At 29.2% G+C, this 18,280-nt stretch overlaps 1 protein-coding gene across 4 annotated transcripts in view; it reads left to right on the forward strand.

The window, feature by feature from the left end:
• The window catches only part of LOC129981701 (dual 3',5'-cyclic-AMP and -GMP phosphodiesterase 11-like), a 387,186-nt gene extending 382,268 nt beyond the window's left edge, over positions 1 to 4,918 (forward strand). For 3 of the 4 annotated variants that reach the window (XM_056092640.1, XM_056092639.1, XM_056092642.1), the window contains one exon: positions 990 to 4,917. In XM_056092640.1, coding sequence (XP_055948615.1) covers positions 990 to 1,106 — 117 coding nt within the window. In that variant the 3' untranslated portion in view covers positions 1,107 to 4,917. Of the gene's footprint in view, positions 1 to 989 lie in introns of all 4 variants that reach the window. The other variant, XM_056092641.1, reaches the window with a different exon arrangement.
• The last annotated feature ends 13,362 nt before the right edge of the window (positions 4,919 to 18,280 follow it).

Genomic DNA, 18,280 nt, shown 5'->3' on the forward strand with positions numbered 1-18,280 from the left:
CTTATACACTGATTTTTTTTTTTTTTTTTTTTTTTTACAAATTCATTTATTCTTATTAGAAAAATGTTCTAGTTCTAAATCTTTCTATTCAAGTTTTGACCATATTTTTTCATTTTTATCTTTTAATGGATGAACTAGTTTTTACTTATTCATATTGTAGTTACCTGCAAAACACGTCCTGTTTGTATGCCCACATTTTAAAATCCGCCTTTTCAAATTCTGTAACCCAACCTCGCTTACTTTGTTTGCACTGTTTGGTCAACACCCTGATGTTTACCCTTTCCAGTATATTTGATGTTGATCCAGTTCAGAAACATTGATTTTTATCCAGAGGTTTAACGATTTTTTTTATCACTTTGATTTTTTTTAATTTAGACTTTTCTTGATAAATTAGTTGTTGTATAAAATTTGTATACATTAAATTTTTATTCTTTTGATATCAGCAGTCAGATTCGAAATTCATTAATTTGCTTGATGCAGCAATACTTTTGTATCATAAATTTTGAACAAATTCAAATAAAATTTTTATTACATGTCACTTCAAAAAGAAAAAGTAATGGCAAAAAAGAATTTATCATAGTTGATTAGTTATTTAATAAAATATAATTTGCAATATCAAAATCAATTATTTGATAATGATTCTTTTTCTATCATGGCACAAAATTAATTTTGCACAGAATTATGGTTTATTGTTTGCAAATGGGAAATATGGAAATTAATATTGATTAGAAACTTGTAAAGTTCTATCTTTCAATTACAATATTTTGAGTTTTTCTTTATGTGCTAATTAGATTTATTTTTTGAATGCATATAAATATAAAAATCAGTTTATGCTCACCTAAATATAATTTTCTTTTATGATTTCTTGTGAAAAAAGTATATTATCTTTGAAATTTATTTGATAATTGCTGAATTTTTAAGCATTTTAACTCTTTTTTATAGTTGAATACCATATGAGTCTTGTATTAATTTCATTTATGAATTTACAGTCATTTGCAAAGATATCTGACAAATTGCAACCACTGATGGATGGTGTCCAGCAAAATAGAGAACAGTGGCTAAAACTGGCTGAAGCAAGGAACCTCTGCAATTTTCATGACAAATGAAATTCTATCATTTATTGACTGTAAATAAACTCTTCTAGATTTTGAACATTTTGGTGTATGTGTTAATGGACATGCCTGTATAAAATAAGGCTATGGAAATTATGTTCCTCTACATCTTGGTCGTTCCAACCTGCTCTTTGACATAATATTTGCATTGGGCTATTTTTTCGTCATTGTGGTTCTCTTACATGAAGTAGTAGTAGAGAAGATATTGCAATTCTCATTCTTTCATTTATCAGATTATATTGTTTTTTCTTTTTTATAATGGCTATTGTTTAGAAGTATTTAACTTCCATCGTTAAGTGGCATTCAGAATTTCAAAATATTGTAAATTTAATAATTATGCAATGTGCCAATCAGTTTCTATTTAACCAAAGAATGAATATAATGAAATTAATATTATTTTTATCATTTAGCTGGAACTTAATCTATGTACATTTTTGTTGCTTTATAACCTTTTGTTGCCCGAATTGTATTGAGAAAAAGAATATAAGTAATTTCTTAATGGAACATTAAAATAATTCCAGAATATTTATTTTGGATTACAATGAAATTGAGTATATATGTATTTTTCAATTAAAGTTGGTTTTTCATAAACAGTTATGAAAGTAAAGCTATAAAAGACCTGCATTTGCATAAAAAAAAGTGGTTATATTTTGATCTTTTTTTCTGTTGATTGCTTTGAGATATAACTGGGAGTTAAAATATAAAACAGTTTATATATCACTTGGAAACTAGAATAAGTAACGAAAGTTAAGTATGTTATATAATATAAAAGTTGAAATTCCATATGAAATCCTTATAAAAGAGAGAAAGCTTCTTTCACATAAATTTTACTTGTCTTAATAACGTGTGATTTTTTTTTTTTAATATTTAAAGAATGAAAATAGATCTAAATGCTCTGTGTACTTTCTGAATACGATTTTCTCTTCTGAATTTTTACAGGATTTCATTATATCTCTTTGTACATATTGATTTAATCATTGTTATAATGCGAGCTTGTATGTGAAATGATTGTCTTAAAGATGCTTTAATGTGTAAATTTTTCTGATATTTAATAACTCAGAGCTTCATTTAGTATTTTTCTCATCCCAAAACTTAAAAACTAGTCATGTTTTAAAAAATTCAGGTATTATTCAGTTGTTTTGTTTAAATAAATTGTTTATTCTCTAAATGTGTTTTGTTGTGCTAAGTGTAGTCTCTACTGTGATCATGATATATTTATAGATGTGATGTTTAGAAGTAGTTCAGTTTTAGAGCTCTAAGTTTTGGTCACTAATCATATATTCTTGTGGAAAATTTGAATTTTATTCAAGCATTGGATGTTCTCAAATCATTTACTGTTTTTCAAAAAAAAAAATTGTTTTATTTTAAAGAGTCTGAGATAAATATGTATAAGAAATTTCATTCTCAGGGAACTTGTATCAATACCTCATAGAAATGTTTCTGAAATGATGCACTATTTTGCTGAAAGAAAAAAAAATTTTTTTTTTTTTTTTAGTTGCGGAATATCTGTAATCCTTTTTGCATTTATAAATATTTTAATACTAATTTATATATATTATAATATCTAATTATGGCTTGAAATATGTAGATGTTAAATTTTATACTTAAATTCATGAAAAAATTACAGAAGTTTATTTTTTTAAAAAAAACATCTATCTGCCACGAGTACAATTTGTATATTTTGAAAATTTTCTTAAAGTGATACACATTTAAAATTATATTTTTCTCTAAATTTAATATAATTTTTATTAAAAACAGTGAATCTAAAGTGATTTGTAATTCTAACATGTTCCTAGCTATTTAAAAAAATTTTACTTTTTTTTTAACTTAATGTAAAACAGTTGATTAAAATGATTCTTTAAATCTGTTAAGCATCTGACTTCATTCACTCAACATTTAAAAATGTGTTTTCCTTTCTTTATAAGTTGATAATATTGCATGTTATTGCATTTTCATTCATCTATTAAGTTTCTTAAATGGTCGTTTTTTTTTTTAAATAATAATGCATTGAGTGTGCAAGAATCAAATCAAAAATGGTTATTACCAGTGACATGTTTTGTGTGCTTTTGAATTTTTATTCTATTTCTATTTTCAAAAAAACATTTAATTCTTTTATTCAGTTTGCTTTTTTAATTTCTTCAGTACCAATTTTGTGATGCACACAGGATTTTCTTTATTTAGATTATTAGTGACTATGAACTTGAAGCACATTGTTAGATTTTAAGATGTGTAAACTCCATTCTATGTACCTCATCTTTAGAGCTTGGTGTTGGTCCGTCCGGTGTAAGCAGTTTATTCTATGTCTCATTAGAAGTGAATTAGAGTTTAAAATATCTACATTCCCATTTCTGTGGCATTTGTGTTTTCTGTTTGAAGCTGCAAAAATGTAACCTGTTTCTTAATTCTCAAGTTCTTGGAACTTTATAAAAAAATAATTCTATTTTGCTTCAAATTGTTTTTTTTTAAATTATAATATTTTATATTAAATGCTTTTTATTGTAAAATTTCCAATAGGAAAAGATTTGTTTAGTAGTTTAGATAATTCAATAATTATTTAGACTTATTTAGTTTGAAATAATTATTGTAACTTTTCCCATAATATGTGTGAAAATTAAAATTCAGCTTCAAAATGAAAATATCGAATTTTATCAGTATCAATTAAACGTTCAGATTTTTTTAAGTAGCCTTATAATGAAATTTTAGTTTCAGATGATTTAAATTATGTTGCCTATTTATTGAAAATTTTATCCTCTGAAGGGTAAAAAACATACAGGAGAATGCACATTAAAAACTGCTGATAAATATCATTTGCATTTTTCTAAGCTAATATGCTCATTCTATTTCTCTCGAATATTACTGAAGTATTTTATTGCTATCTTGAATACATATGTCTTATAGCATTGATTTCTAGAGGGATACAAGGTTCCACTTTAATCTTTAAAAGTTTGCCTTTCAGAAATAATTCAGATGAATGTAATATTTGAAGGGCAAATGATATCATCAGTATGAAAATTTTTTACTGTATAAATTTAACAAAAATTGCATACATAAACTAATAAGGAAATAGAAAAATTAGTGGCAGTCAAGAACGATTTAATAATTCGGATATTTTTAAATTTAATTTAAATATTGGACATTCTTGTAGCTATTCAGAATTTCAAATGTAAATAAAATGTTAAGTTGGCTTAATACTGTAATTAATATAGCTTTATTCATCCAAAAGATTTTTGGTGCATTGCATACAAGTACAAAATATTTATGTAAAACCGAATTTTTGTGCTCTTTTGTAAATTTTGTACAATTTGAAATACTTAGCTTCTAAATTGAGGACCAAGTATGTTTAAAGATTAGCATGGTCTAACCCTAGTCTTTGCTTCATGTTTATAAATGCATTTTGAACTAATCATTTAGTGTTCTTTATATGTTAAAGAGTGTATATTTTAATCTGTATGTAAGAAAAAATTCTGTAAATTTTGAATGTCTAAGAGATGGTGATGGAACTAATATATTTACCTTGAAATCTCTTTGCCTGTGGTAGCTTCTAGAAGGAAAAAAAAGCTATCTTCTGTGTATCATTATTTAATTTATTACACTTTCAATCTATGTCATGTAGTTTTTAAATATAAAAGAATTTATGTTTTTGTTGGGTTTATTTCCCACTAGTCTTTTTGCACACATTATTTTATGAAAACTAATTTTTTTAAAACACTGTTTAGTATTTTCGTCACATTAATCAAGTATTCACTCAAAATATTTGAAAATGATGTTAAGTACAAATAATTTTTTGGCGTTCATTTTGTTTTTGGCTTATTGGCTGTTAACTGAATGGATGTGGAATCTAATTTAAATAAAAGTTATTCATTGGCCGTTCATTTTATTTATTTGGCGTCTCTTTCAGTCTTCGTCTTTTCCTTTTGGCTCATAAATCTTTACTTAAGGTACGAATTCTTAAAATTATTATGTTAAGATTTTCGGAAGTAGATTCCATTGCTTTGCAAATTCATATACAAGAAAATAAAAATATATTCTGTCAAAATATGCAAAATAAATAAATAAGTTATTGTAATCATTAAATATGTTCGAAATCAAGATTTTTTTTAGTGAATTTTTACATTTATTTCATTGGTATTCCACGAGTCAGAAAAACACATTTTGGAATTATTTCTATCTGAGTAGGATTAACACAAAACCCTTTCAGCTAGAATGGATGAAATTTGGGAGGTGTCTTTACATCAAATTTGTAGACTTCTGCCAAATTTTAAACGAAATTTATTCACAGAAAGTTAATTATGTTCTGTTGAACAGATAGTAAACAGTTGCAAAAGCTACTGTATATAATGGATAAAATGAACTTTTTTTGGATCTAAATTGTAGATCAATGTCAACTTTTAAACCAATTTTTTTTTTTTTTTTTCTTTTTTTTAAGATGACTATCTGTTCAGTCTGTACATTCTCAGGCATACAACACGATGACTCATAAAAATGCAATGACTTAGTAACAAAACCGCATACCAAATTTCTTTTTCTTAAAATTATAGATTCAGTCGGTCTAATAAAGATGTGTTTAAAATGCACATTTGTTTTCTTTGCTATACTACGAAGCACAACATACTCAGAAGCGGGACTATTTTTGTGGCGCAAGGGTACATAATTGGTTATGCGCCAAATAAAAGGATTAAGATAATTAGCAGATAAATATGCCCATGGGGATGTAATAATAAGGTTGGTTGGTTGTTTCGGTTTTTTCTGGCGCAAAAGCCATGTTTGGCCATGCTGCGTCAAGCAAATGGTAAGAAAAAAGGCCGACAATAAAACAACACACATTAAAAAATATAAAAGCGAAAGGGATCAGCATGAAAATGCAGAAAATTAATGTGCAATTATGTTAATAATTTAAATTAAATACTGATGTGATAAAAGTGTTACAATGAAGCAAAGTAAAAGGTGAAACATGAACAAAAGTCAAAATTACTAAATACAAGAATAAAAGCCAATGGTTTTTAGAAACTTGAGAATATTTGGGTGGTATGTTTCACCCACCAGGTCCTGTAATTTAAGAGAAGACGAGTAGAAAAAATTACGATGAACATTAAAATCTGGACATTCGATTAAGATATGTTTAATACTAAAAGCAATATGACAAGTGGGGCAAATTGGCACCCTTTCACCGAAGATGAGATGACGGTGAGTATAGCGAGTATGTCCTATACGAAGGCGGGTCAATTTCACATCAACCTCCCGTATAGGTAGAACAGGCCAAAACCCGATTGTGGGTTTTATTGAATGTAGTTTGTTTTGGATCTGCAGATTCCATGATTTTGTAATAATAAGAGAATCGAGATAAAACCTTAAAATATACGATATAAAGAAAACAATGGACGTGATTTAAAAATCATAGATATACTTTCAAAAGACGAATCAATGATCCAAAAAAATTATCGAGATATTTAAACATAAACAAGAGTTTAAAAAACTCTAATACAAAAATGAATGGCCTTTAAAAAGTAAAAATATATTCCAGTGATATTTCTCACCCACCAAGGGACCAAAATAAGGACTAACCCTCTTTTAATTCATTACTAATGATGTTGCCCCTCAAAGCGCACTTTCTTTAAGTGGGTACGGACTTCCCAACCCCGAGGTACCAAGGGATCTCTTCTTATCCCAAGGGGTTTATTTTCTTTGGCTGACACAGGTATCGCGTTCCCAGGTACCCCTAGCGATGCTTCTTTTATTCTTATTTTTATGAGTTCAATTGATATTTCATTTTTAATTGAGTTGACTTATAGTTTGATATTAAACCCATGTGGTGGCAGTGCATGGCAACCTGTTAGGAACAAATTGGGGTCCCTTTGGCCCACGTTGTTCCATAAGTAGGGCGGCAGGAATGAGTCCGCTTCTGTCAATTGGCTGGTAGTGCCTTTTATCAGGAACAACGGAGCACTGCTCGAAGATTAAGTTTGCTATCTATATAGGTCTATATCCCAATGGAACCCCTAAAGTAAGTACCGAGGATGAAGAACTCCAGAAGCGGCAACTACTTTCCCTTGGTGGGCGGAGAAGTACCGGGAGGAAAAAATTCTGCTCGGTATGGATTCCCGAAAGAGACGGTGTGTCCGTTAACTTCTCCTTTGAAGCATCATATGAATTTTGAAAGATTTTTTTTTATCATTAAAAAGAATGAATGTAATTTTTGAACTAATTCCTCAAATTTAATCCATAAAACTATCTTTGGAATAGTTGGCGAAGTCCAATCTATCAAAAAGAAAAACTAAACTTGGAGACATACTTGCAGAAGTAAATTCCTCTAATCAGCTAGTTTAATTCACATCAATAGGTATGCAGTTTTAATAAATAATTTCTCGACAATAAAAACATATTCAAAAGCTATGTAAGTTATAACAAAGAATAATTCTGGGCAAAAGTGCACCTTATTATTCCTCTCTTTTGCAAATGTTCACCACTTACTCAAATGAATACAATTCTTTTATGCAAAAAGTCTTAAAACCGATTTTTATCTATACTGTTCAGTTCTGGAAGATTTCTGCCAAAACCAACCTTAACACAATCCAAGTTTTGAAAAACAAAGCATTTCATATTGTAACCGGTACCCCTTGGTTTATCAAGATTGTTAAAGACTTCAAAATTCCGAAGTATTCTCAAGGACAAATCGATTAAAAACTCACAAAAAATTTCACAAATAAAGAGCAAATTAATTATACTCGTTGCAATGACAAATATGCTTTTTCCTACACCACTCTAAATGGAGATGGTCACTTAAACTAGCCTGATCTCATCCCAATAGAAAATCAATTTTTCCAAATTCATTGGCTCACTTCTCTTATTTTGAGCAAACAAGCAATCTTTTTCTCATATGACCTCATTCACTACCGGTACAGTTAGTATCATTTTCCTCTGCTAATTACTACCTAAAGTTAAGTTTTTGAAACCTTGGTGCCTAGACATAAAGGATTCAAACAAACAACTCTTGTTAGATAAGTACTCCCTTCTTAGATCTTCACCGAAATAGTAGTGCTTTCGCCTTTTTTCAGTATACGAATACTGTGTTGCTACCTATGGGTCACCCTGAGAGCTAAAATTTCTGGGGTTAGATCAATCAACGAGTGATGACGTAATTGTCCTCCTTTTCTCGCGTTGTATGCATTTTGATCTTCAACTCCAGTTTTTCACTAATTATCTTAACCGCTTATTTGTTTTGCCCGTATGCCATACGTGCATCGATTTATCGAATTTTGATAGTTGCAAGCAAAAAATAAACCATTCGTACCGATTATAATTCAATATTAAAATTACTTCGAATACATAGATAAGTCAAATATTCAATGGATTTCCATTTGAATCAAAATAAGAAAATATTCCCAAAATAGAAGGTGTCATCTTTTTAGATGGTAAAGAAAATAAAACAGTTAAGTGGTTAAGCGCGTATGATTGGTAGCACATTTCTTCTAGCCTTGTCTATCTGAATTCTTGTTCATAGACTATTTTCCATCCGAGTGAATTTTATTTTGGCTTGTGTCTGTGTTTTGTGTTGCGTTAGCCCAGCAGATTATCACCACTCTGAATCAAGAAGCCAGCGAAAAAGTAAGTCCCTTTCCATCGCATTTCTTTCCTAATCGGTGCTATTACGATATTATTCAAAAATGAATCATCATAAGGATTATAGTTTAGTAATTATCAATTAGATGAAAAACTTTACACCTTGAATCCATTGCCTTCAGAAAATGCAAACCATGGAATTAATCCAGCAAGTAGATAGACGAGTATTAAGATTATATATAGCTACTGAAAAATCGATATTTTAGTAAATAAGCTTACAGAAATGCAATTAGTAATCTTAAAAATAACGATCCAAGTAAGGAAGACTCGAAAAACGAAATCCTAAAAATTGGCAAATCAAAGAAAGATAGAAATTCCATTCATGATGAAATCTCGCTAGAAGAGTCAAAACTTCATTTGAGTTTGATCTTAATTCGAGTAGTCGCTTTGTTCCATGAGAAACAACAAATAAGGATCAAAGTAAAAGCAGCAAACAGAATCTGTTTCAATCAACCATCTGATCCTAACAAAAGAGTCAAATCTAAACCAAAAGAACCTAAAAGTAAAGAAAAATCACTTTATGTATCAGCGATAATGCTAGACAACCCTAAAAAATACACCAGCTATTGAAGACAATCAAATTTAGCGGCGATTTCATTATTGACCATATTTTTGTTAGTGACAAACTGAAAATATTCCTTCCTACAAATGATGTGCATCGAATAATCTAAAATAAAATTGCAAATGATGGTTTAAATACGAACGATAGTTATGCCGAAAATTAATAAATTGGCAATATTTTCATTTTCGCTTTATATTTTCATTTATTGCCTTTTTTACTTTCTCGTATACGAAATATATATTTAAAAAATGCATTCTAATCGTCAAGAAAAGTGAATTCGTAAGCATGACGAATTTTTACGTTTTAGACCTCTTTGAGCTCGAGAAACACATTTTTGGGAAATATCTGTCTGCTACAAAGATAACATAATAAGAACTAAAGGTCAGAGTTCTATTTAGCTCTAAACTCGATGATAGCTTAGAGCTAAATAAGTGAAATTCAGTATACAGTCTTTACATCAGTTTTGTAAATTTCTGTCAAATTTAACAAAATCTGTTCAGAGGAAATTCATCTTCCCACCTGTTCGAGTATAAGTTAATACGATAACTACAAAACGAAGAGAGCTAGATAGATAAAATTCGGTATACAGATTTAACTTCTATGTTGTAGATACCTATCACATTTTAAACCAGCATGTAAAATCGATAACTCAAAAAAAACACATTGATTTAAATAAATCAAATTTGGTATCGGATTTTGAAACTACAAATATAGTTTTGTGGCAGATTTTTATTTCAGTCGGTTGGTAAAAATGCCTCTAAAACACAAATTCTGTTTTCGGATACTATAAACCGAATTCCAGAGATTAATCACCAAAAAACTCGCCTAGGATCACATGATAGATTTAATAGAAATGCTAAATTCACACCAAAGCTTTATATTTCATATTTATTGTAAGCCAACTCCCTACAGAGCTTGCTCTGGGGTGACATTTTTATTAGAGAGTATGCGAGAAAGTTTTGGGAACATTATTCGAAGTCAATTTTCAACTTCAATTTCAATGGCAATATTCTCGGAGCACACATCCTTAGCGCAAAGGATTATCTCCTCCATGAAAGTGACTCTTAATTGAGGGGGCTTTTAATAAATATCATGAGACAGGTAGAATGTTGATAGCGAAGTCTTTTTTAATCGTCATATCACACTTAGACGGTAAGACAATTTTTTTTAAAAAAAGTGTTATAATAGTATTTGATTGTCTATGTTTTAATGCATAGCATAGTTCAAGGGCTAAATTTTACGCTTTTAATTCATGCGAGGTTTATATATATATATATATATATATATATAGACAACTGACGCGATTACGACTTAAATTTTCTTCTCGTCATTGAGTTCGTAGAAGGGTAATTTAAGACCAACAGTGAATATTTTCTATTGTATAATATGATGGACGTCATTGATGATTGGAAATACTTTATTATTTGCAACCGTGCGGGCTCGTTTGTGAAAATAACTTTAGGAGTTTTCAGAGTCGATCATTACAATTAAGCGAACATATGGAACATTTCCCATCATTTGTAGATTCCGTAAAGGTTTGCCATTTCTCACTCTGTTGGAATTCTTTTAGATTAATATCCTCTGGAATTTTCTCACAGGAATTCGGATAGACAGTTTCCTCATCTAAGTCAAACACCAACTAATTGCAACCCTCATTTCGTGACAACAGTACAAAAAACTAAATCATTGTGATAAGAACAGTGCTAGTACACAGTTATATGTCTAGATAATTACATAAAAAAGAATGAAATGCCAAGAACTAGTATTTACTTCTGATGATGTATTTTCAATCTTGAAGATATCCGATGAATGTTTATCCGTATAGTGTACAGTGGTGGCCAAAATTGTGTATGCTTGAAAATCGATATCTTTTCTAACTTTGTATGCTTACAGAAAATGTTACATTTCATAAAATGCAAACTCTTATATATCATTTTAAAGAGAACTGAATACTGGTTTCAATACAAAAAGCAAAATTCAAACATTTATCATACAAAAAAGTTATTCTTACTTTTATATGAATAACAAATAAAGTAGTGAAGTGGGTTGTAATTTTTAATTTTCTTGACAAATCACTGTTCTTGTTCTGGGAACCAATCAGATGTTAATAACTGCTTGCAGAAGCCGTCATCGTGTTTAAAATTGGAACAAGTCATTATTGTGCTTTTTTCTGTAGAAGAAAGACTGTTTATTATGTAATCGAATTGCAAGTTAGAAATTTTGTTAAACTTTTGAATACTTAGTTGGAATTTTTGTAAATATTTCTAATATTTAGTCAAGAAGCAATGACATCAAGTAAAAGAATAGATTGCACACCTAAAAAGATAATTAAGATTGTTTTACATGAATATGGTCTTTTCTATGCTCAAATTGCAAGGCAGGTGGGTGGTTCAGTGGTTCATCTGGAATCGAAACGTTTTGTTTACGATATCAGGAAATAAATATAATAAAAAAACAAAGCAGAAAAAGGTCTAAAAAGATGCACCATATCTGTTGCTGACTTGAGAATAAAAAGACTATGTCTTCAAGATAGAAGAAAGTCATCAGAAACCATTGATCATCAGAGGCCATCAGAAATCAGCTGAATGATTGCGTTTCTGTCAGTTCTAGAACAAACAGGAGAAGATTATTAGATGTTGAATTAAGAGATAGAATTCCTCAAAAAAAAAAAAAAAATTACAGCAGTGCATAAAAAGATTACAGTGGACAAATGATCAATGGTCACAAGTTATACGGAGTGACGTAACAAATATATTGTTATTCGGTAGTGATGGCGACAATATGTAAGATGTAGAATAGGCGGAGAGCTACAGCCTGTCTGCATTCGGGTAACTGTAAAGAACTCAGTGTTATGATTTGGTCATGCATGTCAGCATATGGCATTGGTCTCCTTCATGTTATCGATGGAACATTAAATGCAAGAAAATACATTGACACTATTCTAGAGCCAAAACTTACACCTTCCATCAGTGATCTCTTTTCCAACAATGCATCATTTATTTTTCAGCAGAATTCAGTTCCATGCCACACGGCAAAAATATCGGAAGCGTGGTTTAGTACAAAGAGCATTGAATTATTATCATGGCCAGAAAACAATTCTGACATCAAAATTAATGAAAACTTTTGTACATATGAAGCATTCATCAAATAAAAAAGAATCAAGTGAAGCTATAATTGTTTCCTGGCATCATGCATTAACGAAGGAAGAGTTTAAAACTCTCGTCAATTGAATGAAACATCGGTGTGAAGCTATAATAAAAAGCAAAGGCTGATGACTCACAGCACTCATCTGCATCTAATTATCTAGATAATTAGATAATTATTGCCGCTCTACTTTTTTTTTTTGTATTGAAAATATTTGAATTTTGCCTTTTGAATTGAAAGCAGTATTAAAATCTCTTTAAAATGATATGTAAGAGTTTGGATTTTGTGAAACGTTACATTTTTTATAAGCGTACAAAGTTATAAAACATAAAAAATTTTCAAAAGTGTCCATAATTTTGGCCACTACTGCATATCAAATTATTCAAAAGTGAAGGCATGCATGCTTTGAGGGAAATTCGATTCCATTTAAATTTTGGGCATAAGACTTACATTTAGTAGGCAGTCGTTATCACTTAGTTTTTAACGAGAACAGTCATTTAAAGCATATAAATGACAAGAAACTCAATTTTGGAAATAGTTAGCAAATTGAACTAAAGATGGCAGAACGAAATTTCATATCATTGAAAGCTGAAATGGAAGTAATCGAGATCACTAGATGGCGGTAGTATCTTACGTTAACAAACGTCGATTATGGGGCGTTATGCTTCTGTTGTTTATTTGACTATTAAATTCAGTTTGTTTTGAATATGTTGTAAGGTATTTTCGTTACTAATTTATTTTTACATTGTTGATATTGATAGATATGGTTTCAGGGTTTCTTTTCGAGTATTCAGTGTTTTCTGTAAATTCAACATCTCTGTAAGGAACAATTCATCTTAGTTATTATTTGTTTACAATGGAAGTAGCGTCATCTGTTGGAATTAGACAGTAATAAACGCTGGTACTGGAATCTGGAGGGAAAGTTGTCTCTTCTGCAGTGACTTGACTGAAGATCTTGTGTGTTACTATTGAGGGTTTGGATGTAGCTGTTTCTTCATAAGGCTACATGGTTTATGGGTCCGCAATTGATACATTTAGGGGATTGGATTCTTTCTATTATTTTGTAATTGGAAGTATGATAGTTTCAAGCCGCTTGTCTGGCTGCCGGAGATAGCTGAGCTGTGGAGGAAGTAATTCCAGTTCCGGAAATAAGTGTAAGGGCTTCTGAAAATTCTCTGCTTTATATCCGCTTTTATTATTGGCGTGATATATTTTTAAAATTTTGTGATTTCTAGTAAATTGAACTTTGAACATGGATAAGAGTTTTGCTATTTTAATTGGACTAGTTTTTCGCCACACAAATTTATTATACGAGCTCAGTTTTTATGTCTTCATAGTTTGAGTTAATGGAGAAATCCTTTATAGCAACATTAAGAGCGTCTATTGCTCTTTGAAGTGAATCATAATGCTATGATTTTTTTTTCTCTTGGTAAAAATTAATTATATTTCGATGATCATCGTTATCCTTAGCTGTAAATTGGATATAACTATTTTCAATTCCTGTGAATTTACGGTTAATATCTTATAATATTAAATTGTAGTTGGCGGTAAATCGAAATATTATTAGAGGAGTTTTTGTCTAAAGCTCTAAAGGATTTTTTTTTTTTTTTGGAAGTGGTTTCTGTAACAATAGAATTTTGAATTTCAATAATTCATTTTGGAGAGATGACGAAACCTAGTTGCCTTTACTTTATGGAGAATTTAAAACTGAATTAATTTGGCCACTCCATTTCTTCGAGTTTTCATAATGCATTGCACTCCTCTCGGTAGAAGAAGAATTTAAAGAATTTAATTCACTTGTAATGATGTTCATCAGGAGGCTTGGTTTCGCCTTCAATAAATCTGACTCTAAGCTTGAAGATGGATCTGAGTGAGTTTTTTAACTGATGAGTTGCTTACGTTAACTAATAATATCGTTACCTATCGTAAATTTAAGTGCTGTGTTTTTTTTATATAGTTTACCATTGCGGTAAAGCCTTTATCATCTACTGTGTTATTTATTGTATTCATAGCATTGTGGAAATCCATAATTATCTCATCTCCTACGTGCTCTTACAAAAGCTTCTCAAAAACGTTGCTGTCCAGAACGGTCGTTAACTGAGAATAAAATGTAATGTTATGAAAAAAGGTGCTATTTGGCTTGTCAATCAAACGTTTTAAACCACTTCTTCTACTGCTTTGGGCTATACCTATGATCCCTTTCTCATCACTAGAGGGCGCTTCTGTCCATATTGACCCTATTTTTTTGTTTTTTCTCATTCGAATTTTTTTTTTTTTTCTTTATTCCAATGAGGTAGGTTAGAAAGTGTTGTTTAATCGAAACAAACTTTAATGGTAGGAATTTAGCACTTAAATTTTATTCTATAAATTTGTATTTCTAGAATACCATACATCAAAATTTTATTGCTTTTCTTTTGGTATTGTTCGGTTGATTAATATTATGGTTGCCATAAAAGAAATGTCTTTAAAAGAAAAAAGTAAACTAAATTCAAAAAATAATGTAATAAATCTTTAATTTAAATTATTTTACATAATTTTTAAATATATTTTTGGCCTGTCTTAAAAGACTAAAAATTTGCTATATAAAGGTGAAACGATGAACCTGCACTTGATGAACTTATATTGTCGAAGGTCAAATTTGAAAATAATTTTTTTAAATCTGAAAAAAATAGAAAAAATTAATTTCATCTTTTATATTAAACTAAATATTAAATTGATATAAACGTGCGACATAAAAATAAAATATCCACATAAATTTCATTTTAAAACAACTTAGGTAGACACGTCTTTATCATTAATATCAATAATTCAATTCTAAACATTAAATTTCATAATGACGATAATGAAATATTGTTGTCAAATAAACGGTCATAAATTTGGGAAAACTCAAAGAAAAAATATCTTAGTTTTTGCATCGTGTAGTCGACTTTTTGATTTATATATGTAATTTATTATATGCAAAAAGCAGCCTGACATTTCAAAAGCCGTTAATCTTAATCTTTTCTGAGAAGATTACTCTTGATTTTTCTGTCTGCAATACCAGTTTAACCTTTATCATGGCCTTCAAAGATTTAGCAGTAGTCGTCCAGATGGTATCGGAATATTTGCGCTCGGTAAATCATTCCCTACCCCTGTTGCATTGTAGGTTTACTGGGATTTGGACCTTTGGCAAGAAAACTTGGCGCGGGTGACGGCTTTTAGTTTTCCATAGCTGCATTTCTGGTCAGGCTAATTGGTAATAATGGAATGGCGATAATTTTTGTAAAAATTTTATTTGATCTTGCATTTATGAGATCTTGTACATACATTTATCTTATTCATATATCTTGCAATAAATGATAATTAATTCTATTATTAATAGAAAAGTAAGACTGTTTTTATCAGAAAAATAAATAGCGGAATTAAATACATTTAAAAAAAAGTAAGATATAAGAGAATTTATAGCTATTTTATTTACTAATATTTGAACAATCTCATATTTCTGATTGAATTTTCTTCAAAATCGCTATTATCTTCACTCGTAAAAGGGAAAAAATGTATGTGTATGTATATATATTACAATAGTTCACTTAGCAATTTTATGTTTTTTAATCTCAATAAAATTGCTAAGTTTTATGTCATAAAGTAAAATTGTCTTAACATTTATTGAAATTAGATTCGTAATGGAAAAGAAATTTTAGTAAAAAAAAAATGTACATAAGTGGATTAATTTGAACATAGGAATCTGCCAATTATCTGCCAGTTTTATATTATAGATTTCAAGAATTCTTTTGCCTTTTTCTTTCAATACATTAGTTTGGAAAAACCTACTTTTGTTTATTTCAACTCCCTTTTTTGTAAAATATTCTTTTAAACAACAACAACTTTTAAACGACAACAACAAAAAATCTAATGTAATTGGCCAGTAAATAGAATGATTAGTGCGTTCCACATCATTTTATAGATTTTGTTTCCTTCGTAATTATATTTATTGGTTAAGAAAAAAAAATAGTTTGATATTGCTTACTTTAATAGGAATATTTTCAAAATAGTAGAAATAAGGGAAGTTTGTCATATTTGAATCACCAAAATAGTTTTTAATGAAATCTGACAGAAAAATAATTTCAATAAAGGAAAAACAGTAAATTTTTTGTAGTTTATTTACTTTTAAAAATGTAATAAACACTCTGGGAAATACGCTTTAATGTAGAAAAAAATATAGCCTATTAGAATCGTTTCATCGGATCAATTAAAGAAAATGATTTCACAAATTACATCACTAATTTTTTTAAGCTCAATAATGGAAAATAGGTTTTGATTTTCAAGCTCATATCAGCATATAAAATCTGAACTCAAGTTTGATATTTTATGAACGATATCATTTCCTTTTTTATTCGTTTGTTCCTCAAGATATAAAAGAATACAGCCTTAATTTTTCTATTGATTGGTGGCTTTTTATATTAATTATTATCTTTTTGCTTTAAACTTTTCCAATTTCAATTAATGATAATGTTTATAACTGCTTTCTGAGAGCTACGATAGACCTCTTCAAATGCAGGTAATAATTTTAATTCCAATTTAAGCCCTTTTTGGAGGACCTCCCCCCCCCAAAAAAAGAATAACCTTACCTTATCTTTAAAGTATTTGAATAAAATAATACTATAATATGTACTAAACTATGGTCAATAAAATTTACTCTCAAAGGATATAACATGCTTAATTTCAAGCAGTTGAAATTATATCTTTCCTTTGATAAAACATAACATTTATTAACTTTCATTACATTTAAAAAAAATAGAATGATATTCTATTAATTAAAGTGCTTAAAAATTGGTTCCAAATTAACACCTTCAGCACCTATGCAGAATTACATTAACTTAATAATGCTTGAGCATATGTGATTGAGTTCATGTGACATGAGGACTGGCTTTTTGAGTTAGTCAGCAAAGATTTATCAAATATCTATTGATAAAGTTAATTCATTTCTTAGTTCAGATATAGTGCCAATAAAAATTAACTGAATCTATCGTTACCATACAATATACTTTTGTAGAAAATGAGACCAACTCAAGGACTTCTAAAAACGGCAGTTGTAACATATGAACAGAAAACTGCGAGTGATGATGAATTTCTTGCACGAAAAATTGTCTTCACTTTTCCAAACGTGAAATTTTTTCAAATTAATGTTTCTATCTAGATTAAAGCAACATCTTTCCAAATAACAATTTTCAGAAAAAAAAAAAGTTTTGATTTTGCATTGCAACAGAAACAATGCTTTTCTTGCTGAGTATTCCAGTAAGTCTCTGAGATGGTTTAAATGTTCAGTTCCCCAAGTTTCTCTTCCCTTCTTTATAAGGACGATAGTGCAACTGCCGAAGAGTGAAAATGAACAACGTTATTATTATCAAATTTTTTTAAAGCCATAATGACTTGATGATATACTAATTGCATTCCGAAATAAACGCTTTCTTCCACATTTCTGGGCAGTCCTTCGAAATTTAAAACTAAGCATATACCTACAAATGTTCTAGATAGAAATGTGAAATTTTGTATAGATGAAAATAAGAATCAATATATACTAATTCACTCTTGAAATTATGATGGATATAAAAAAATTTAATTTTTGTACAATTGCCTATCTTATTTAATGAAATTAATTGTAATTCGAAGTATGTTTAGATGCAATATTTTTTTTTTTAAAGTGACTTTAGAAACCATGCTTACATAGTTGTGAAATTAGTTTTTATCTTAAGGCCTAATATTTAAATATTTACCATTGTAATTTCAATTTTGATTACGATAAAGATCCAATCTATATAAATCTATACTTTGGCAAGAAATTCAGGGGCGAAAAAAACAAAAGAAC

The sequence above is a fragment of the Argiope bruennichi genome, chromosome 8, assembly GCF_947563725.1.
Source record: "Argiope bruennichi chromosome 8, qqArgBrue1.1, whole genome shotgun sequence".
In the NCBI taxonomy this organism is placed as follows: domain Eukaryota; kingdom Metazoa; phylum Arthropoda; class Arachnida; order Araneae; family Araneidae; genus Argiope; species Argiope bruennichi.